Source organism: Panthera tigris, chromosome A2, assembly GCF_018350195.1.
Source record: "Panthera tigris isolate Pti1 chromosome A2, P.tigris_Pti1_mat1.1, whole genome shotgun sequence".
Taxonomy (NCBI): domain Eukaryota; kingdom Metazoa; phylum Chordata; class Mammalia; order Carnivora; family Felidae; genus Panthera; species Panthera tigris.
Genome location: NC_056661.1, coordinates 3,236,373 through 3,250,786, shown reverse-complemented (window position 1 = coordinate 3,250,786; position 14,414 = coordinate 3,236,373). Strand labels below are relative to the sequence as shown.

The following is a 14,414-nucleotide window of genomic DNA, read 5'->3' as shown; positions in this document are numbered from 1 at the left end:
TGCCTTCTAGCAGAAGGTGCCCCCCACCCCCCCACCCCCACCCCGCAAAGCCCTGGGTTTGAAGGTGTGGGTTTGGAGTCGGGGCCTTGCTCGGCCACCCATCTTCCCACCAGCTGTCATGTTCGGCATCCTGGGGAGCCATCGTGGATGTGCTGACCCCTCGGTCTGCTCCCACTGGTGGTGGACGTGGCTGGAAAGCATCCTTGGGCCTCTCCCTCCTCTGAGGCTCACACTGTTTTCCCTCCTTCTGTCCCCCAGCTGGTCAGTGAGAAGGTCGGAGGCGCCGAAGGGACCAAGCTCGATGAGGACTTCAAGGAGATGGAGAAGGTACAGGGGAGGTGGTGCGCCCGGCCTGGTGCTCAGCACCGTTTGCCAAGTGCCCGTGGCCACAGCGCCACATCTGGGCTGCGGGTGGGGCTCCTGGATGGACAGATCCCCCAGCCACGGGGGACCCGCGTAGCGAACCACAAGTAGGCAGGGAGGCCAGCAGCCCTCCGAGCGGCGGGCGGCCCTTGTGTGGGCTCTGAGGCAGGCGGGGCGAGGGAGCGGGGCGAGGGCTGTCCAGGGGCTCCGGGTTTGGCCTCCGGTGCATGATGGTTATAAAACCCCCACACGCTGCCTCCCTTCACAGAAGGTGGACGTTACCAGCAAGGCTGTGACAGAAGTGCTGGCCAGAACCATTGAGTACCTGCAGCCCAACCCAGGTAGGGGTACCAGCCAGCTAGTCTGGAATTTTCCCCTTACTGGAGCTCGCAGGAGGAACGTACGAGCTCAGAGAACTGAAATGCCCAGGGTGGGCAGGTTGTGTGTGTGGCTGGATCCCAAGGGTCCAAGGGATGTCCTCAGTCCTGCACTTTTTCCACTTCATCCGGCGGCTCTCGTTCTGCGTGGCAGTCCTAGCCTTAAATCACCCTTACGGCTGACAGTCCCAGCAGAAAAGAGCGTCTTTCCCACATGACCAACTCACTAGACCAGTTGGAATCGGTCGCCCACCCATGCGCCAGGCCCCAGCCACCTGCCCACCCTTGGAGCATGAGGTGGGGTCCCCTAGTCCGAGAGGGAGACAGGGACCTTTCCCTGAGGGAAATCCAAGGGCCGGTTCCCATAGCAGGAGGTGGTGGGTGTGGGACGTGCGGCGACACCAGTCACGTCCACTCGAGGCCTGTGCCGCGGACGGCCTGGAGCAGGCGGAGGGAAGTGCGTGGCTCCCCTCCCCCCACCCCAGCGGAGGGCTGTGTCTGGGGCACCTGTGCACACCTGCGCCCGCCCCCCACGCCTTCTCTGAGGTGCTCCTCCCGGGCCAGGGAAGGCAGCTTCTTGATGACAGCTGGGCCGCAGGACGAGGGGGCCCGGGGGGCCCAGGGGAGCCGGTCACCTCCTGCCTCCCGCCAGGGCTCCTTTGTGGCTGAGGTGAGCAGAGAAGGGGAGGTCTGTGCAGGAGCTTCTTCGCAGAGCCTGGCTGTCAGCAGGCATAGGAACCGAGGTCCCTCGGGCCAGGGCAGTGCTTTAGAAAGAAGGGTGCTGGGGAGAGGAGGAACCCAGAGAGGAGCAGCCGGTGGCCGGTCAAGTGCAGGCCTCCGGGCTTCTTGAGCGAGACTGGCCGCGTGCCGACCCAGCCTGTTCTGTTCCAGCATCACGGGCCAAGCTGACGATGCTCAACACGGTGTCCAAGATCCGCGGGCAGGTGAAGAACCCTGGCTACCCGCAGTCAGAGGGCCTGCTGGGCGAGTGCATGATCCGCCATGGCAAGGAGCTGGGCGGCGAGTCCAACTTCGGTGAGGGCCGCGGGAGGCCACTTCCCTGCCGCTGCGGAGTTTTCTGTGGGGACGAGCGAGGATCGCAGTGTTGGCTGTAGGGCCACAGCCGCTGGCAGGCCTGCCCTCCAGCCGCAGCTGATTCTGGGGAAGCCGGTCCTTGCGGTGGGGGGTCGTTTGACACCCGTCCTCGCCAGCTCCTGGCTGCTGGGGCTCAGGATCAGACCATAGGGTCCCTCATGGGGTCCTGAATTCTGGCATCTGGGCCCCGGGGCGGGAGGACAGTTTAGAAGTTGGGGTGTCTTGGGCCCCTAGGCTGCGGCCTCCTGTGACAGTTTCTTGCCCATTCTGGGTTCTGCCGCAGGCGACGCCCTGCTGGATGCAGGGGAGTCCATGAAGCGCCTGGCAGAGGTGAAAGATTCCCTGGACATAGAAGTCAAGCAGAATTTCATCGACCCCTTGCAGAATCTGTGCGACAAAGACCTGAAGGAGATCCAGGTGCTGCCCGCGTCCCTCCCCCCACCCCCCCACCCCCCCCGCCGCGCCCTGCCCAGTGTGGCTCCCCAGTTCACACACACAACCCCCCACCCCAGCACCACCTGAAGAAGCTGGAGGGCCGCCGCCTGGACTTCGACTACAAGAAGAAGCGGCAGGGCAGGATCCCCGATGAGGAGCTGCGCCAGGCCCTGGAGAAGTTTGAAGAGTCCAAGGAGGTGGCGGAGACCAGCATGCACAACCTCCTGGAGACGGATGTGCGTCTGGGCCCCACTGGGGGGAGCCCGGAAGGCGGGGCCGGTGGGCGGAGTCACGTGTGCCTCGCCCGCAGCGGGTTCGGCGCCCCGGTGGAGCCTCCGGGACCTAAGGGGGCAGCCACCCTCCCCTCAAAGCCCCCTAAAGCTTTCTGGGCACCTCCGCGGGCAGCGGTAGGGTCAGGCAGATGGGGAGAGGGCCGGCCCCCTGCGCCAGGAGCGTTCTGGAGAGGCTCCCTGAAGAGGCGGCCTTGGGGGGAGGGGTCACAGGGAGAGCCTCCCCTTCAGCAGCCGGTCGCTTGCAGATCGAGCAGGTGAGCCAGCTCTCTGCGCTGGTGGATGCCCAGCTGGACTACCACCGGCAGGCCGTGCAGATCCTGGACGAGCTGGCCGACAAGCTCAAGCGAAGGTGAGCCCCGTCCTGCTTTGGGCCGGTCTTTCAGGGCACCCGGGACATGCCACCGGCTTCTATGAGGGTGCACTCAGGGTGGAGGTTCCAGGAGAAAAACCTGTCGGGCTTGTCTCACTTGTCAGAGGGGAGGGCTGGAGTGGCCTCGGACTGGGGGGGGGGGGGGGGGGGGGGGGGGGGGCAGGGTAGGGCTCCTGTCTCCCGAGAGTCCTAGTCCAGTGCCTGAGAAGGGGAGCCTCGCACAGCCATGTTCCCAGGCAGGGTGGGCATGCTAAGGGACTTCAGGTCTGGCAGGACCTGGCCAGCCAGCAGGCTCTGAGAAGGGCCCGGGGGGGGGGGGGGGGGGGGGGGGAGGGCTGAGGGCCTTGTGGTTATTAGACCCATCGGGCCTCTGCGCCCAGGCCTGGCCCCGGGGGGGCAGCAGCACAAAAGGCGGGAGGCGGAGGCGTCCCTTCATCGTGGATAACACGGGGTTCGGCCGCCGGCCACTCCCCGCTCTCCTCCCTGCACACAGGATGCGGGAAGCCTCCTCTCGCCCCAAGCGGGAGTACAAGCCCAAGCCCCGGGAGCCCTTCGACCTTGGGGAGCCCGAGCAGTCCAACGGGGGCTTCCCCTGTGCCACGGCCCCCAAGATCACAGGTAAGGAGCGGGGAGGGGGCCGCCCCCCCCCCCCCCAAACCGCAGAGCCAGGCCCCGCCCAGGGTCTTCAACCCCCTCTGTGCTTTGTGTGTGAGCAGCTTCGTCTTCCTTCCGATCTTCTGAGAAGCCCATCCGGACCCCCAGCAGGAGCATGCGTGAGTGTCCCCGCAGGCGCGGCCCCGCCCTTACATGCTCCCGGCCTGCTAGTCCATTTCAGGAGGGCCTCCCTCCTCCCCTCCTCCGGTAGGAGTGGACACCCCTGCTGCCAGTCCTCTCGGCCCGTCTCGGGCGGGGGGGGGGGGGGGAGCTCGGCGCCAGGGCCAGGCGGCACGCCCCCCCATCGGCGTGAGTGTCCAGCAGGCTCCGGGCCCTCTGAGTGGCACGGTCATTCTGTCACCCCGATGCCCCCGCACAGCCCTAGCTCTTCCCAGGAGCGTTTTGGTGACCGCTCGTGGAGCCCATTCCCATCCCTCATCCCTGGTTCTTGCTGACAAAGCTGGGCGGGCAGGAGGAAGGAGCAGCTGCCCTTCGGGGGACAGGAGCCCCCGGAGAGGCGGGGGGGGGGAGCAGCCAGCGGTCTGAGCCAAGCCCTCACCCCCAGCCCCGCTGGACCAGCCGAGCTGCAAGGCTCTGTACGACTTCGAGCCCGAGAACGCCGGGGAGCTGGGCTTCCACGAGGGTGACGTCATCACGCTGACCAACCAGATCGACGAGAACTGGTACGAGGGCATGCTCCACGGCCAGTCGGGCTTCTTCCCCCTCAGCTACGTGGAGGTGCTGGTGCCCCTGCCTCAGTGACCGCGTCGGCCCCGTCCACGTCGGCCCTCTGCAGCCGGGGCGGCGCCCGCGGGCGCTCCCCGTGGGGGAAGGCAGGCCTCGCTGGGGCAGCAGGGCTGGATGTCGGGGAGGGGCCCGCTTCCACGAGGGCCCCCCCCACCCCGCGGTCCCCGCTCCAGGCGGCAGTCTGGGGGCCGGGCAGTATTTTCGCTCCCCGACCCCGCGCCCCGAGGGGGCGAACACTAAGGTGCTCTTAGAAACACTAACTTCCTCCCACGCCTCCAGGAGCGGGTAACTCCAGGTGGGCCCCCTCACTCTCACACGCGCGTGCACACACACACCCTCCCCCCCCCCCCCCCCCCCAGGAGACCTGCCCTGAACAGGAGGAGATGGGGGTTCTGAGCAGGACCCCTGGCCGACACTCACCACCCTGCTTTTCAATTCACCCACAACACTCCTTCCCAGCCCCAACTCCAGGGCTCCCCAGGCCCTGGCACACCCGTGGATGCCACCTCCCTGGGGAGAGATGAGCCTGGGGTCCTCAGGGTTCCCCTAAGGCCGGCCCTCTCTGAGCAGCCTCTGAGGTGCCGTCGTCTCCCTCCTCCAGTGCCCTCCACCCTGCCCCGCACCCCCTCCTCGCCTCCCAAGTGTAGGGTGCCCCGCCCCAGATAAGCACACCGGACGATCCTCTGGCACAAACCGCCACCACCAGCCGTGCCCACGGCACACGTGTGCACCACAGACGGGACCACAGGAGTCTTGTGGCCTCTGTCCTGCAGGTGGTCCCAGACCCCTGGGATCACCCTGAGGAGGGTCACAGGCGCCTCCCCAATCCCAAGCCAGCCACTGTCCCCACTGCTGACAGCGGCCCCAGCCATCTTCCGACAGACAGACCAAGGCAGGCAGCCGCCCTGACCAACAGAGCCGAGCCCCGCAGCTACTTCCTCTCTTGTCTAACCCAAAAATTGGCGCAACTAGGGGACCTCGGGACTGGATCACATTCCCCTCCTCTGATGACCTTGCAAAGGCCCCAGGGACACCTGGCTCTGAGGCCCCCTCATTGCCATTACATGGGGGAAGCACAGACCTCCCGGCAGACATGAGCAGTGGAACCTGGGCCACGATCGGCAGATCGAAATGTAATCCTGATTTTTTTTTTTTTTTTAAGTATTAAATGTCTCTTTCTACAGCCTCTTGCTTGGTGTGGTGCAGGGCGGGTCTTCCTCCCCGGCTCTCTGTGAGTCTCCAGGGGAGCCGGGGGAAAAGTCATTTGCCCAGCCACCAGCACAGGCATCACGTCCTCCAGATGTCCCTGCAGCCCCAGGAAGCCCGCAACGTGGGCGTTCCGAGCAACCCCTCCTGCATCGCTGCCCAGACAGCAGCCTGTGTGCCCAGGGACGAGTGTGGGGGGCTCCCCCTCCCCCCAGGGTGAGACACACACACCCAGGCTATTTGCTTCTGTCTTTTATTATCCGTGCCCCAACCACCGCACAGCTAAGTTGCACAGGAACAGAGCGGCACAGCCCCCAAGAGAACCCCCTGGTCCCAGTCCCCCTCAGCCCAAACCACGGTGGTGGGGGGGGGATCAGAGTCTGACCAAGAGGCTCCCCCAGGCCCTGGCAGGCGGGGCCTCAGCTCCCTTGTTTAAGAAGGCTGTAAACCTGCTCCAGCACGGGGCACAGGCCCTGGTCCTTGGGTGTCCTGCTGGCCAGGGAGATCTGAAAGGAGCAGGGCTGGTGCCTCAGGGCTGTGCCCGGTGGTTCTGGCCTCACCGGCTCCCCTCCATCCGGGCAGAGGCTCTCCTAACCGACTCACATGGTAGCGTCCCCAAGACAAAGTTTTATGTTTAAATGAGGAGGCCTGCTCACGCGGAATGTTCTGGGTTTGGGGAGAGGAGGACTATCTGCACACTCCAAATCCTACTCTCTTCCTAGCTGCCTCCTGCCTAGGCTCTCACACCCTCTGCGCCGGGGCTGCCCCCTGCCCCACCAGCCCAGCAACGGGATGGAAGTGACCCGTGGCAGCCGGAAGCTCTGGTCACTCTTGAAGTTTGAGCAAAACAAGCAAACGTGCAAAACTGCATTTCTCTACAAGGCAGGAAGCCAGTCAGACACCCCCGAGGCCGCCGAGCCCTGCCGCGTCCCACTGGCTGTAGGGCCGGCGAGCTGGAGAGACCTCTGCTCGCCTCAGCTCTGCCGGCGCTTGAGGCTCTGAGTCAGACCCCTTGTGCACTCGGGTGGGCGCCCACGCCGTGACATAGGGCCCAGTGTGGCTTCTCCATCCCCACGGCCCAGGGTCTGCGGGTTCTCCCCTTTCTAGCTGCTCTTGAATAGCTCTCCCCGTCACCGTCACCACCCAGCTGTGACCCAACAATGCTGTTGACAGCGTTGACACCCAGCTGAAATAATACGGGACTTAGGACACTGTTTCTCAGGCTGCCCGCGGGTGGATTCTCGAGGGCTCCCCCCAAATTGTCTTCCTACGGAGTCTGCACGAGACAGGGGACACGAGTCTTACCTTCAGCTTGTCGAGGTACGTGTGCTCCTGGCTCCAGGGCTCCTGGAACCTCACGAGGTCAGGGGCGCCCTTGTAGAATTCCACCAGCAGCATCTGGGGGACAGGGGGCCGATGGGACTCCTCGCTCCTGCCCTCCCGCCTGTGCCAGGTGCCGGGGATACGGCGGTGGGCAGCCTGTGGGGCTTCAGTCCCATATGGCACGTAGGTGCCCAGGACCCCAAGGGAGACCGCCCACTGAGGAGTGCCACCAGGGAGTTCGGCAGGAGGCCCCTGGAGGGGGACCGAAGTAGCCCCAGGCAGAGGGAGGCACACTGAGTGTCGCACAAGCCTGACACGGACCCCTTGCGCAGCCTCATCCAAACAACAGTATCCGGGATCCCACAGGTGTGACCAACTAGCTTTTTTCAAACGCCACTTGGAACATCGACACTAAAAAACAGCTGGGGGACCACCTCAAGTCCCCTCACGTGCCTCCATTTGGAGAATCAGTGCAGGTGCAGAGGCCCGAGGCAGGGGCACCTCCGGTAACTTCCAGAACAGCAAGGCCAGGTGGGGGGAGCAGGTGGGCAAGGATCAGGGACTTGAGCCTAAAGCCACAGGTGATTTTCAGCCCCGGACGAGGAGTCTGGCCTATGCCCCGATGTGGCGCCTTCAGCCACCCTGAGTCCTGCAGTCTCGCCACCGTCCAGCGGGGTCCTTCAGCCCCACCCGCCCCTCTCAGGGGCCTTGTGCGCCCCGCCCGGGAGTGAGCTCACCATCTCATGAAGGATGTCATTAGTCAGGAAGTTGTCCTGGACGTAGGCCATCTCCACGTCCATGGGGATGCCGTAGTCACTGGGCCTTTGCTGGCAGGGACACGAGCCAGTCACGCCCAGCCTCCGATCCCACGAGGGGATGTGTCCTGGGCCAGCAGTCAGAGAATCACACTGCGACCAGGTTCAGAGCCACGTGGGTCCTCCACGGAAGGCTGCCGTGCGACTCCGGAGGCAGCGTGGCCCTGCCCCCAGCAAGAGAGGCCGCCAAGCGAGCCACGCACCCTGGAATGGCTTCCCAAGCCCGATTTCTGACCCCAGGACAGATGTGGGGAATGGCACTCGGCAGAGTTTGGGAGGGAGGCCGTGTTAGTATCAAGGGCTCCACGTGATGCCCGCGCCTTTTCAACATCCAGGCCCTCCGGGGAGCCCGGGACAGCGCGACGGTTATGGTCCCGTTTCACGGGGGGAAACGGAGGTCCCCGACCCCCTAAATGAGCCCAGAACCAGAGTCCTGGCCACGGACCATCGACAGGCCCCTCCTGGCCCGCAGCGCCGCGACCCTGCCCTCCCCCCACAGCCCCGCCTACCTCGGGGGGCGGCATCACCCAGAAGGGGGAGATCTTAGACTCGGGGCCCGGGTTGCCAGAGTAGTAAGGGGCTGCGGGAGGACAGTGAGAGTGGCGACGGCCTGGAGGGGTCGGCGGCCCCGAAGCGCCGCGCGCAGCGCGCGCGCGCGCGCGCACAGACGCACGCGCCCGACGCACGCGCAGGACGCACGCGTGCGCACGCGCGCGGCCCAGGCCTTACCGCAGAGCAGGGCGAGGCAGGGCTGGAAGCCGTTGCTGGAGCCCTGCAGCCGCAGCTGGTAGTCCATCTGCGAGTCGATGTCCTGCAGCGACGGGAGCGCGGGGCTGTGCGGGTGGCTGTGGTACCAGCCCACCAGGGACAGGCCCCGCAGGAGCAGGCTCTGGTAGATCTGGGGGCACAGGCGAGGCTGCGGTAGAGCCAGGGGCTCCCCTCCCAGCCGCCAGCGCACCTGCCGCATCCCATCCCCATTCGAGGCCAGCACTTAATATGTGCCTGCTGTGTGCCTGGCCCGGGGACACAGCGGTACCAAGACAGAGCCCGCCCCCGCCCTCTAGGAGGCCAGGGGAGGGGGAACAGTCAACAAATACATAAAAAAGATGCACCTGTCACAAAGCAAAGGCAAACGTTTATTTTAGGCAGGCTGTATCGCCAATTCCCGGCTCGCAGCGGGCACTCAAACAGTTAAACAGATAGGAGGATGTGTGTGTGCACTTGGGCAGGAACAGGCATTTCTGGACGCCTTCAGCAAGCAGAGGCAAGTGCTGGCGTAAGGAGCAAGAAAGAGGTGGGCCGAGAGACGTGCGTGCAGAATCCGCACCTATTCGCCTGTCCCCATGGGTCACTGCTGGTGCCAGAAGGTGGGTGTGGTGCACGTTGCACAGCGCCAGGCACATACAAAGCACCACTATGACAACGCTATTGACAGTGGCAGCTAATATTCACCGGGCTCTTACTATGTGCCAGGCACGGCCTGGAAACCGAGGCTCGGGGTAAAGAGGGTCGGCCACCTGTGCAGAGGAAGCAGGACCACGGACAGGGTCACAGCCACCGGGCGGGCGCTCACACATACTCTTTCGCACACTCGTTTTTGCACTACTAGCCACCGGGACAGGGTAGCCAGGACAGCTGTGTCCACACGAGCCCTCCCTACAACGCCCTGACCCCCCGCACCCCCTCACCTCCTCTTCCACGGTGGCCGCCATATCCGCGTCCCCCAGCCGGCTCCGACAGGGGAAGGCTCTCAGCACCGTGAGCACTGCGCAGAGGCGAAGAGAAGGTGTAGACATCAACCCCAGCCCCAGACACCCCCCTGCCCACCTGGCCCCAAATACCCACTCTGGCTGTTGATGTCCCAGCGGCCCCCCAGGTACCCCACGACCTCGCTTCGAGTCAGGTGGCTGTGGAAGTCCTGGGGAGGGGACGGACACCAGAAGAGCGGCTCAGGCTGCGGCCCAGCCCCAAGTGCCTCTCCTCGGGGCCAGAGCCCTTGCAATGTGCCGGGACCACCCCATCGGCCTCCTCCTTCCTTCACTGATTGAGTGCCTACTGTTTAGCAGCAGTGAACAAAACAGAAAAGGTCCCTGCCCTCGTAAGAGCCAACCTCCCAGGGACCCCTTCCAGGTGCCCCAGCCACCTGCCCAGGTCTGGCCCTTGGCCCTCAAGGGACAAGGTGACAGCTGGGCACACACCAGCAGGAACAGCACGTTGCTGGAGATGGCCACGTTGAACGGCTGGAACTTGTTGATGGCAGCGAAGGATGTTACTTCCACCAGGGTGTGGGGGTTCCTGTAGGAGCCAGAGGGTCCCGCAGCTTCAGGAACTCAGCCCTGAGCTAGCTCCCCGGCCCCCAGAGCCAGCGCTAAGGATGTGAGGCCTTGTGTCCCCCCCCCCGCCCCTCCCCCCCGCAAGAGCTAGTGAAATCTGGGGGCGGGGGTGTGGCGGGCACAGAATGTGTCTGACCTGGCAGAGTCTCGACTGCCCAGCATGCAATACCGCACAGGCACCCGGATCTTGTTTTCCACCCGCTTCCCGGGGGGCACGGCCTCTGTGGGGCGGGCGAGGGGGGAAAAGGCAGCCTCAATCCCTCCCAGCCCAGAAGTGGAAAACAAAGACAAGGCGGCCCAAGAAAAAACCTCCAGAGGCAGCTTTAAAAATCAGGCCCCGGAACAGAGAGATCAGGTGGCAGGTTAACAAACTGGAAAAAAGGAGATTAAAATACCAGAGGAAGGGCTTAGGAAATCAGGCAAGGACCCCAGGAAACCAGGCAGGGGGGCCAAAGGAACCAGGCAGCGAAATCCTATAGGGGAGCGTGGAAATCAGGCAGCATAGTGAAGAAATCAGGCCACGGGACCAAGGAATCCAGCATTAGAGCTTAAGAAGCCAGGCAGGGGGGTGGGGGGCGCTGGGGGGCTCAGTCCGTTGAGCATCAGAATCTTGATTGCGGCTCAGGTCATGATCTCAGTGTTTGTGGGTTGAGCCCTGACTCAGGCTCTGCACTGACTGCACAGAGCCTGCTTGGGATTGTTCCCCCCACCCCTCCCCTGCTCACGATCTCTCTCTCTCTCTCTCTCTCTCTCAAAATAAATAAATAAACATTAAAAAAAAAAAAAAGAAGTCGGGCCGCGAGAAAGAAATTAGGCAGAACTAGGAAGTCCGCCAGGCATGTCGGGAGTGCTGAGAAAAACGCAAGATCTGCACCCCCCCCCCCCCCCCCCCCCCCCCCCCCCCCCCGCCACCTCCTCACCCGAGTTCTGCCCGCCTCCTGCCCTCCTCTAAGCCTCTCACCTGGGTGCGCAGGCTCCAAGGGTCCCTTGGCAGGTAGTCTCCGACTCTTGTCCTCAGTGGAGACCCCTGCCAGAACCTCCTCCTCTTCTTCCTCCATCAACAGCTCCTCCTCCTCCCCTTCACTGGCCGGGCTCTGGTGGGGGCGGGGCGGGGCAGGCGGCAGGACCCTCAGCTGGGCGCCACCCACCCTCCTCACCAAGTTCCACTCAGACCTTCAGCTGGCCTTAGGGTCCTGCCATTGCCCCAGGGGCCCACTAGAGGGAGCGAGTGAGCACAGGCGGCCTGAGGTCCTGGTGCCGCTCAGAGATCTGAGCACCTTCCAGCAGCTGCCGGGCGGAGTTTCAAACCTCTCCTCCGCTTTTACAAGCTGTGCAGCTTCTAGCAAGCGCCCTAACCTCTCTGAGCTCTCTTCTCCTCATCTGTAAAAAGGGGCTAATGACCTCCAGCGCACAGGGACAGCATCAGGGTGAAATAAAATAATGCCTGCAAGGCAATTAGCACACCTCCTGTCGATCCATTACCAGATTCTCTCAATAATCTCTCCCGATCTGCCCTCAACTGCCCCTGCTGGGGTGACCTCCCAGTGTCCAAAACCCAACAGGCACATGGTCGCTGTACTCTTCCTCCTCGCCGCAGGGTCTGGCTGGTCCCGGCTCCTTCTTCTGGGAGCGCCCCAGGGACCCAGCTTCCCTCCCATCTCTCCAGTCCCCTCCATCTCCCACCCCTCCCCGGTGTGCAGGCTGGGTCCTCGGGTTTGTCTCCCTACCTGCTCTCCTCCGGGGCAGTCTCCTCCACTCTTGGGACTGGAACCCTGTCTCTGGCCTGACCACCCCCACAGTCCTGTCTCCAGCCCAAGCCTCCCCTGAGCTCCAGACTCAGCGTCCGGCTGATCCTGGAAGTCTCGGGGAGGGGGGGGGGGGCGGGGGGACGGGGGTGCTCCCAGGCACCTCCACTCAGCTCTATAACCACGCTGCACCTGACTGTCCCCCAATCCTCCCCAGTCCCTATGGCAGCCTCATCTCTTAACACCGACATCTATCTGATGCAACCACAAATCCAGTGAGATCCACTTTCAAAATCGGCCAAAACTTGCCCGCTTCTTGACCCATCAATTGTCCGCCGGGTCCACCCCATCATCTCCTGCCTGGACCGGTTCTGTCAACCTGCATCCTGGTCCCCAACTTTCACCCTGGCCACCCCCCAGTCTTTGTGCCAGACGGCGGCCACCAGGGGGTGCGTGTGGGCACCAGAGTCAGGTCTGCCCATCCTCTCTGCCCTCCTGGGCTCCCACCCACCTCAGGGAAAAAGCCCAAGTCCTCCCCGCCTGTTTCCAGCCTGCCATCGGCCCTGCAGGTTTCCGATCTGCCAGCAAGATATACATATATGACACATACGGATACTGTTAGGATCTTCACTTACATACGAAGGAGAATTAGCACCCAGAGACGACCCTAGGCCAAGCTCACCAGCTGGTGAATATTCAAAGATGTTATTACTCTCATAGCGTTAGAAACTCTCCCCGATCTGGTCCCTGCCACTGTCTCCAGTCCCCTCAGCTGCTTAAGACACGTGAGCCTCAGGCTGCATCCGCTGATCCCGGTTCCCCAAGCGCTGTGTGGCTTCCTACCTCCGCGGCCCTGCTGTCATCGGCTCCCTCTGAAAACTCCTCCCTTCGCCTCGTTCTGACAAACTCACCGTCATCCCACAGGGCCCAGCTCCAATGTGCTCACTCTGGGTACTCCTCATCCAACAGCGCTTCAGGAGGCTGAGGGACGCACCTCATCGGCGGCAGCCGTGGGAATGTGCAGCTGGTGTCGCCGGAGCCAGGCCGCCTTGTACTTGTCCAGTTTCTGGCCCTTGTACTTGACAGAGGCCCAGCCACAGCCGGACTTCTTGGCCGGGTTCACCAGCTTCTTGCAGTGGGTGGCCCAGGCGCTGGGTGAGTTGAACACCTGTCCCGTTTCCTGCCACACGATCCTCCCGTCGGGCTGTAGGTCCCCCATGAACTTCTTCCCCTGCAGTAACAGCAGCCTGGCTTCCACCCGGGCCCTGGTACCCACCAAGCCACCTCCAGGAAGTCCTCCCTGACTCCCCCCCCCGCCCTGCTCCCCGGAGCTCGGCACCCACTTCTGCCCACGGCATCCCTCCCAGGAAGCTGACCAGCTTACATGCCTCCCGGTCCCTGTATGTCCACAGGGACATCAGCCTGGATTAAAACTGCCCAGCTCTGTGTCTGCCCACCCGCTCACTGGACCGTGAGCCCCCAACGGGCAGGGACGGGGCCTGCTTGGTCCCTAACACACAGCACACAGCCTGGCACACAGCAAGTGCTCCATTCATGAACTGCCCCCACTCACAAGGCCCAAGGAAACAGCAGCAAACGTGTAAAACATAGTGTAGCAGGCGGCCTGCTGGGCGCTGTATTCCTTTGACCCTCCTACAACCCCGCGACAGGAAAAATAAAAACCCATTTTATAGATGAGGAAACCAGGATATGGAGAGGTTGAGTAAGGTCACACAACCAGGAAAGCGGTGGTGTCCTCTCCGAGCCTCAGTTTCTCCTCTGTGGAATGGGCTGTTTGGTAAACGATGCCCTGCAGCCCAGAAGGGTCCGTGCTGGGTCTGGATGCTTGTTTCAATTTCCCCTCCCCACACCTGGGCTTGGCCGGTGGGAGGAGAGCTCTGGGCCTCAGTTTCCCCTTCCTGCCCCAGCCGGGACGGGATGGGGGATAGGGGACGCTCACCAAGTAGTAGATGGACAGCACCCCGGCGCCGGGCTCCAGTAGCGCGTCTTTGAGGAGCACCCGCAGCGTGACCGCGCGCCGGGTGAGCGCGCCCCCGGGCCCGCCGCAGCCCCCCGGGCCCGCCCCGGCTCCGGCCCCGCCGCCGCCGCCGCCGCCGCCGCCCCCGCCCCCGCCCCCGCCGCCTCCGCTGCGCGCGCCGCCAGCTCCAGCCGGCCTCTCGGGGTCCTCGGCCTCTGCCTCGTCCTCGTCCTCATCCGGTGCCTCCTCGCCCGCGCCACCCGCCGGGGACAGCGGCTCCGGAGCTGCGGGCAGCGACAAGCTGCAAGGGGCCGCGCGCCCCCAGCCGCCCCGGCCTCTCGACCCCACCCCGCCCCCCACCCCCGGACCCCCAGACGGGCCCGCCGTACCTGCCATGGCCGCTCCGCCCCAAGCGCCCCGCGCCCCGCGCCCGGTGCGACTTGCGCGCCGCTGGCTCTTTCTTCCCGGCACGTGACACGGCTCCGCCCCGAGGGGGAGGGGCCCCAGCCTGGGGGCGGGAGGGGGGCTCGGCCTGCCCGCGCGAGTCGGGACCCGGAGGCCTCGCGCCTGTCCACGGGCAGAGCCGGGGACTCATGCCTCCGGGACCATCGGGAAAAACGGAGGCTCGAGGTCACCTTCCGCGGGAGGCGCGTGGCAACCTACCAAGCGGGGAAACTGAG

At 64.3% G+C, this 14,414-nt stretch overlaps 2 protein-coding genes across 8 annotated transcripts in view; one reads left to right on the top strand and one right to left on the bottom strand.

The window, feature by feature from the left end:
* SH3GL1 (SH3 domain containing GRB2 like 1, endophilin A2) overlaps positions 1-5,517 on the top strand; it is a 30,358-nt gene extending 24,841 nt beyond the window's left edge. The window contains exons 2-10 of the mRNA XM_042977797.1: positions 259-327; positions 632-704; positions 1,632-1,775; positions 2,119-2,252; positions 2,348-2,506; positions 2,809-2,912; positions 3,427-3,551; positions 3,650-3,706; positions 4,153-5,517. Coding sequence (XP_042833731.1) covers positions 259-327; positions 632-704; positions 1,632-1,775; positions 2,119-2,252; positions 2,348-2,506; positions 2,809-2,912; positions 3,427-3,551; positions 3,650-3,706; positions 4,153-4,349 — 1,062 coding nt within the window. The 3' untranslated portion in view covers positions 4,350-5,517. The remainder of the gene's footprint in view (positions 1-258; positions 328-631; positions 705-1,631; positions 1,776-2,118; positions 2,253-2,347; positions 2,507-2,808; positions 2,913-3,426; positions 3,552-3,649; positions 3,707-4,152) is intronic.
* A 66-nt stretch (positions 5,518-5,583) lies between these two features.
* Positions 5,584-14,199, bottom strand: MPND (MPN domain containing). Of its 7 annotated transcripts, none has more exons than XM_042977790.1 (14): positions 14,124-14,199; positions 13,717-14,018; positions 12,751-12,987; positions 10,973-11,105; positions 10,148-10,232; positions 9,877-9,973; positions 9,524-9,596; positions 9,367-9,443; positions 9,142-9,195; positions 8,408-8,576; positions 8,188-8,258; positions 7,601-7,690; positions 6,846-6,938; positions 5,584-6,046 (listed from the first exon to the last, which is right to left on the bottom strand). In XM_042977790.1, the coding sequence occupies exons 1-14, from the start codon at positions 14,128-14,130 to the stop codon at positions 5,960-5,962; spliced, it is 1,575 nt and encodes a 524-aa protein (XP_042833724.1). In that variant the 5' UTR covers positions 14,131-14,199; the 3' UTR covers positions 5,584-5,959. The 7 variants fall into 7 exon arrangements, with proteins under 7 accessions (XP_042833724.1, XP_042833726.1, XP_042833727.1 ...); XM_042977792.1 differs by having other exon boundaries at positions 8,408-8,489; XM_042977793.1 differs by lacking the exon at positions 7,601-7,690.
* Positions 14,200-14,414: the final 215 nt, after the last annotated feature.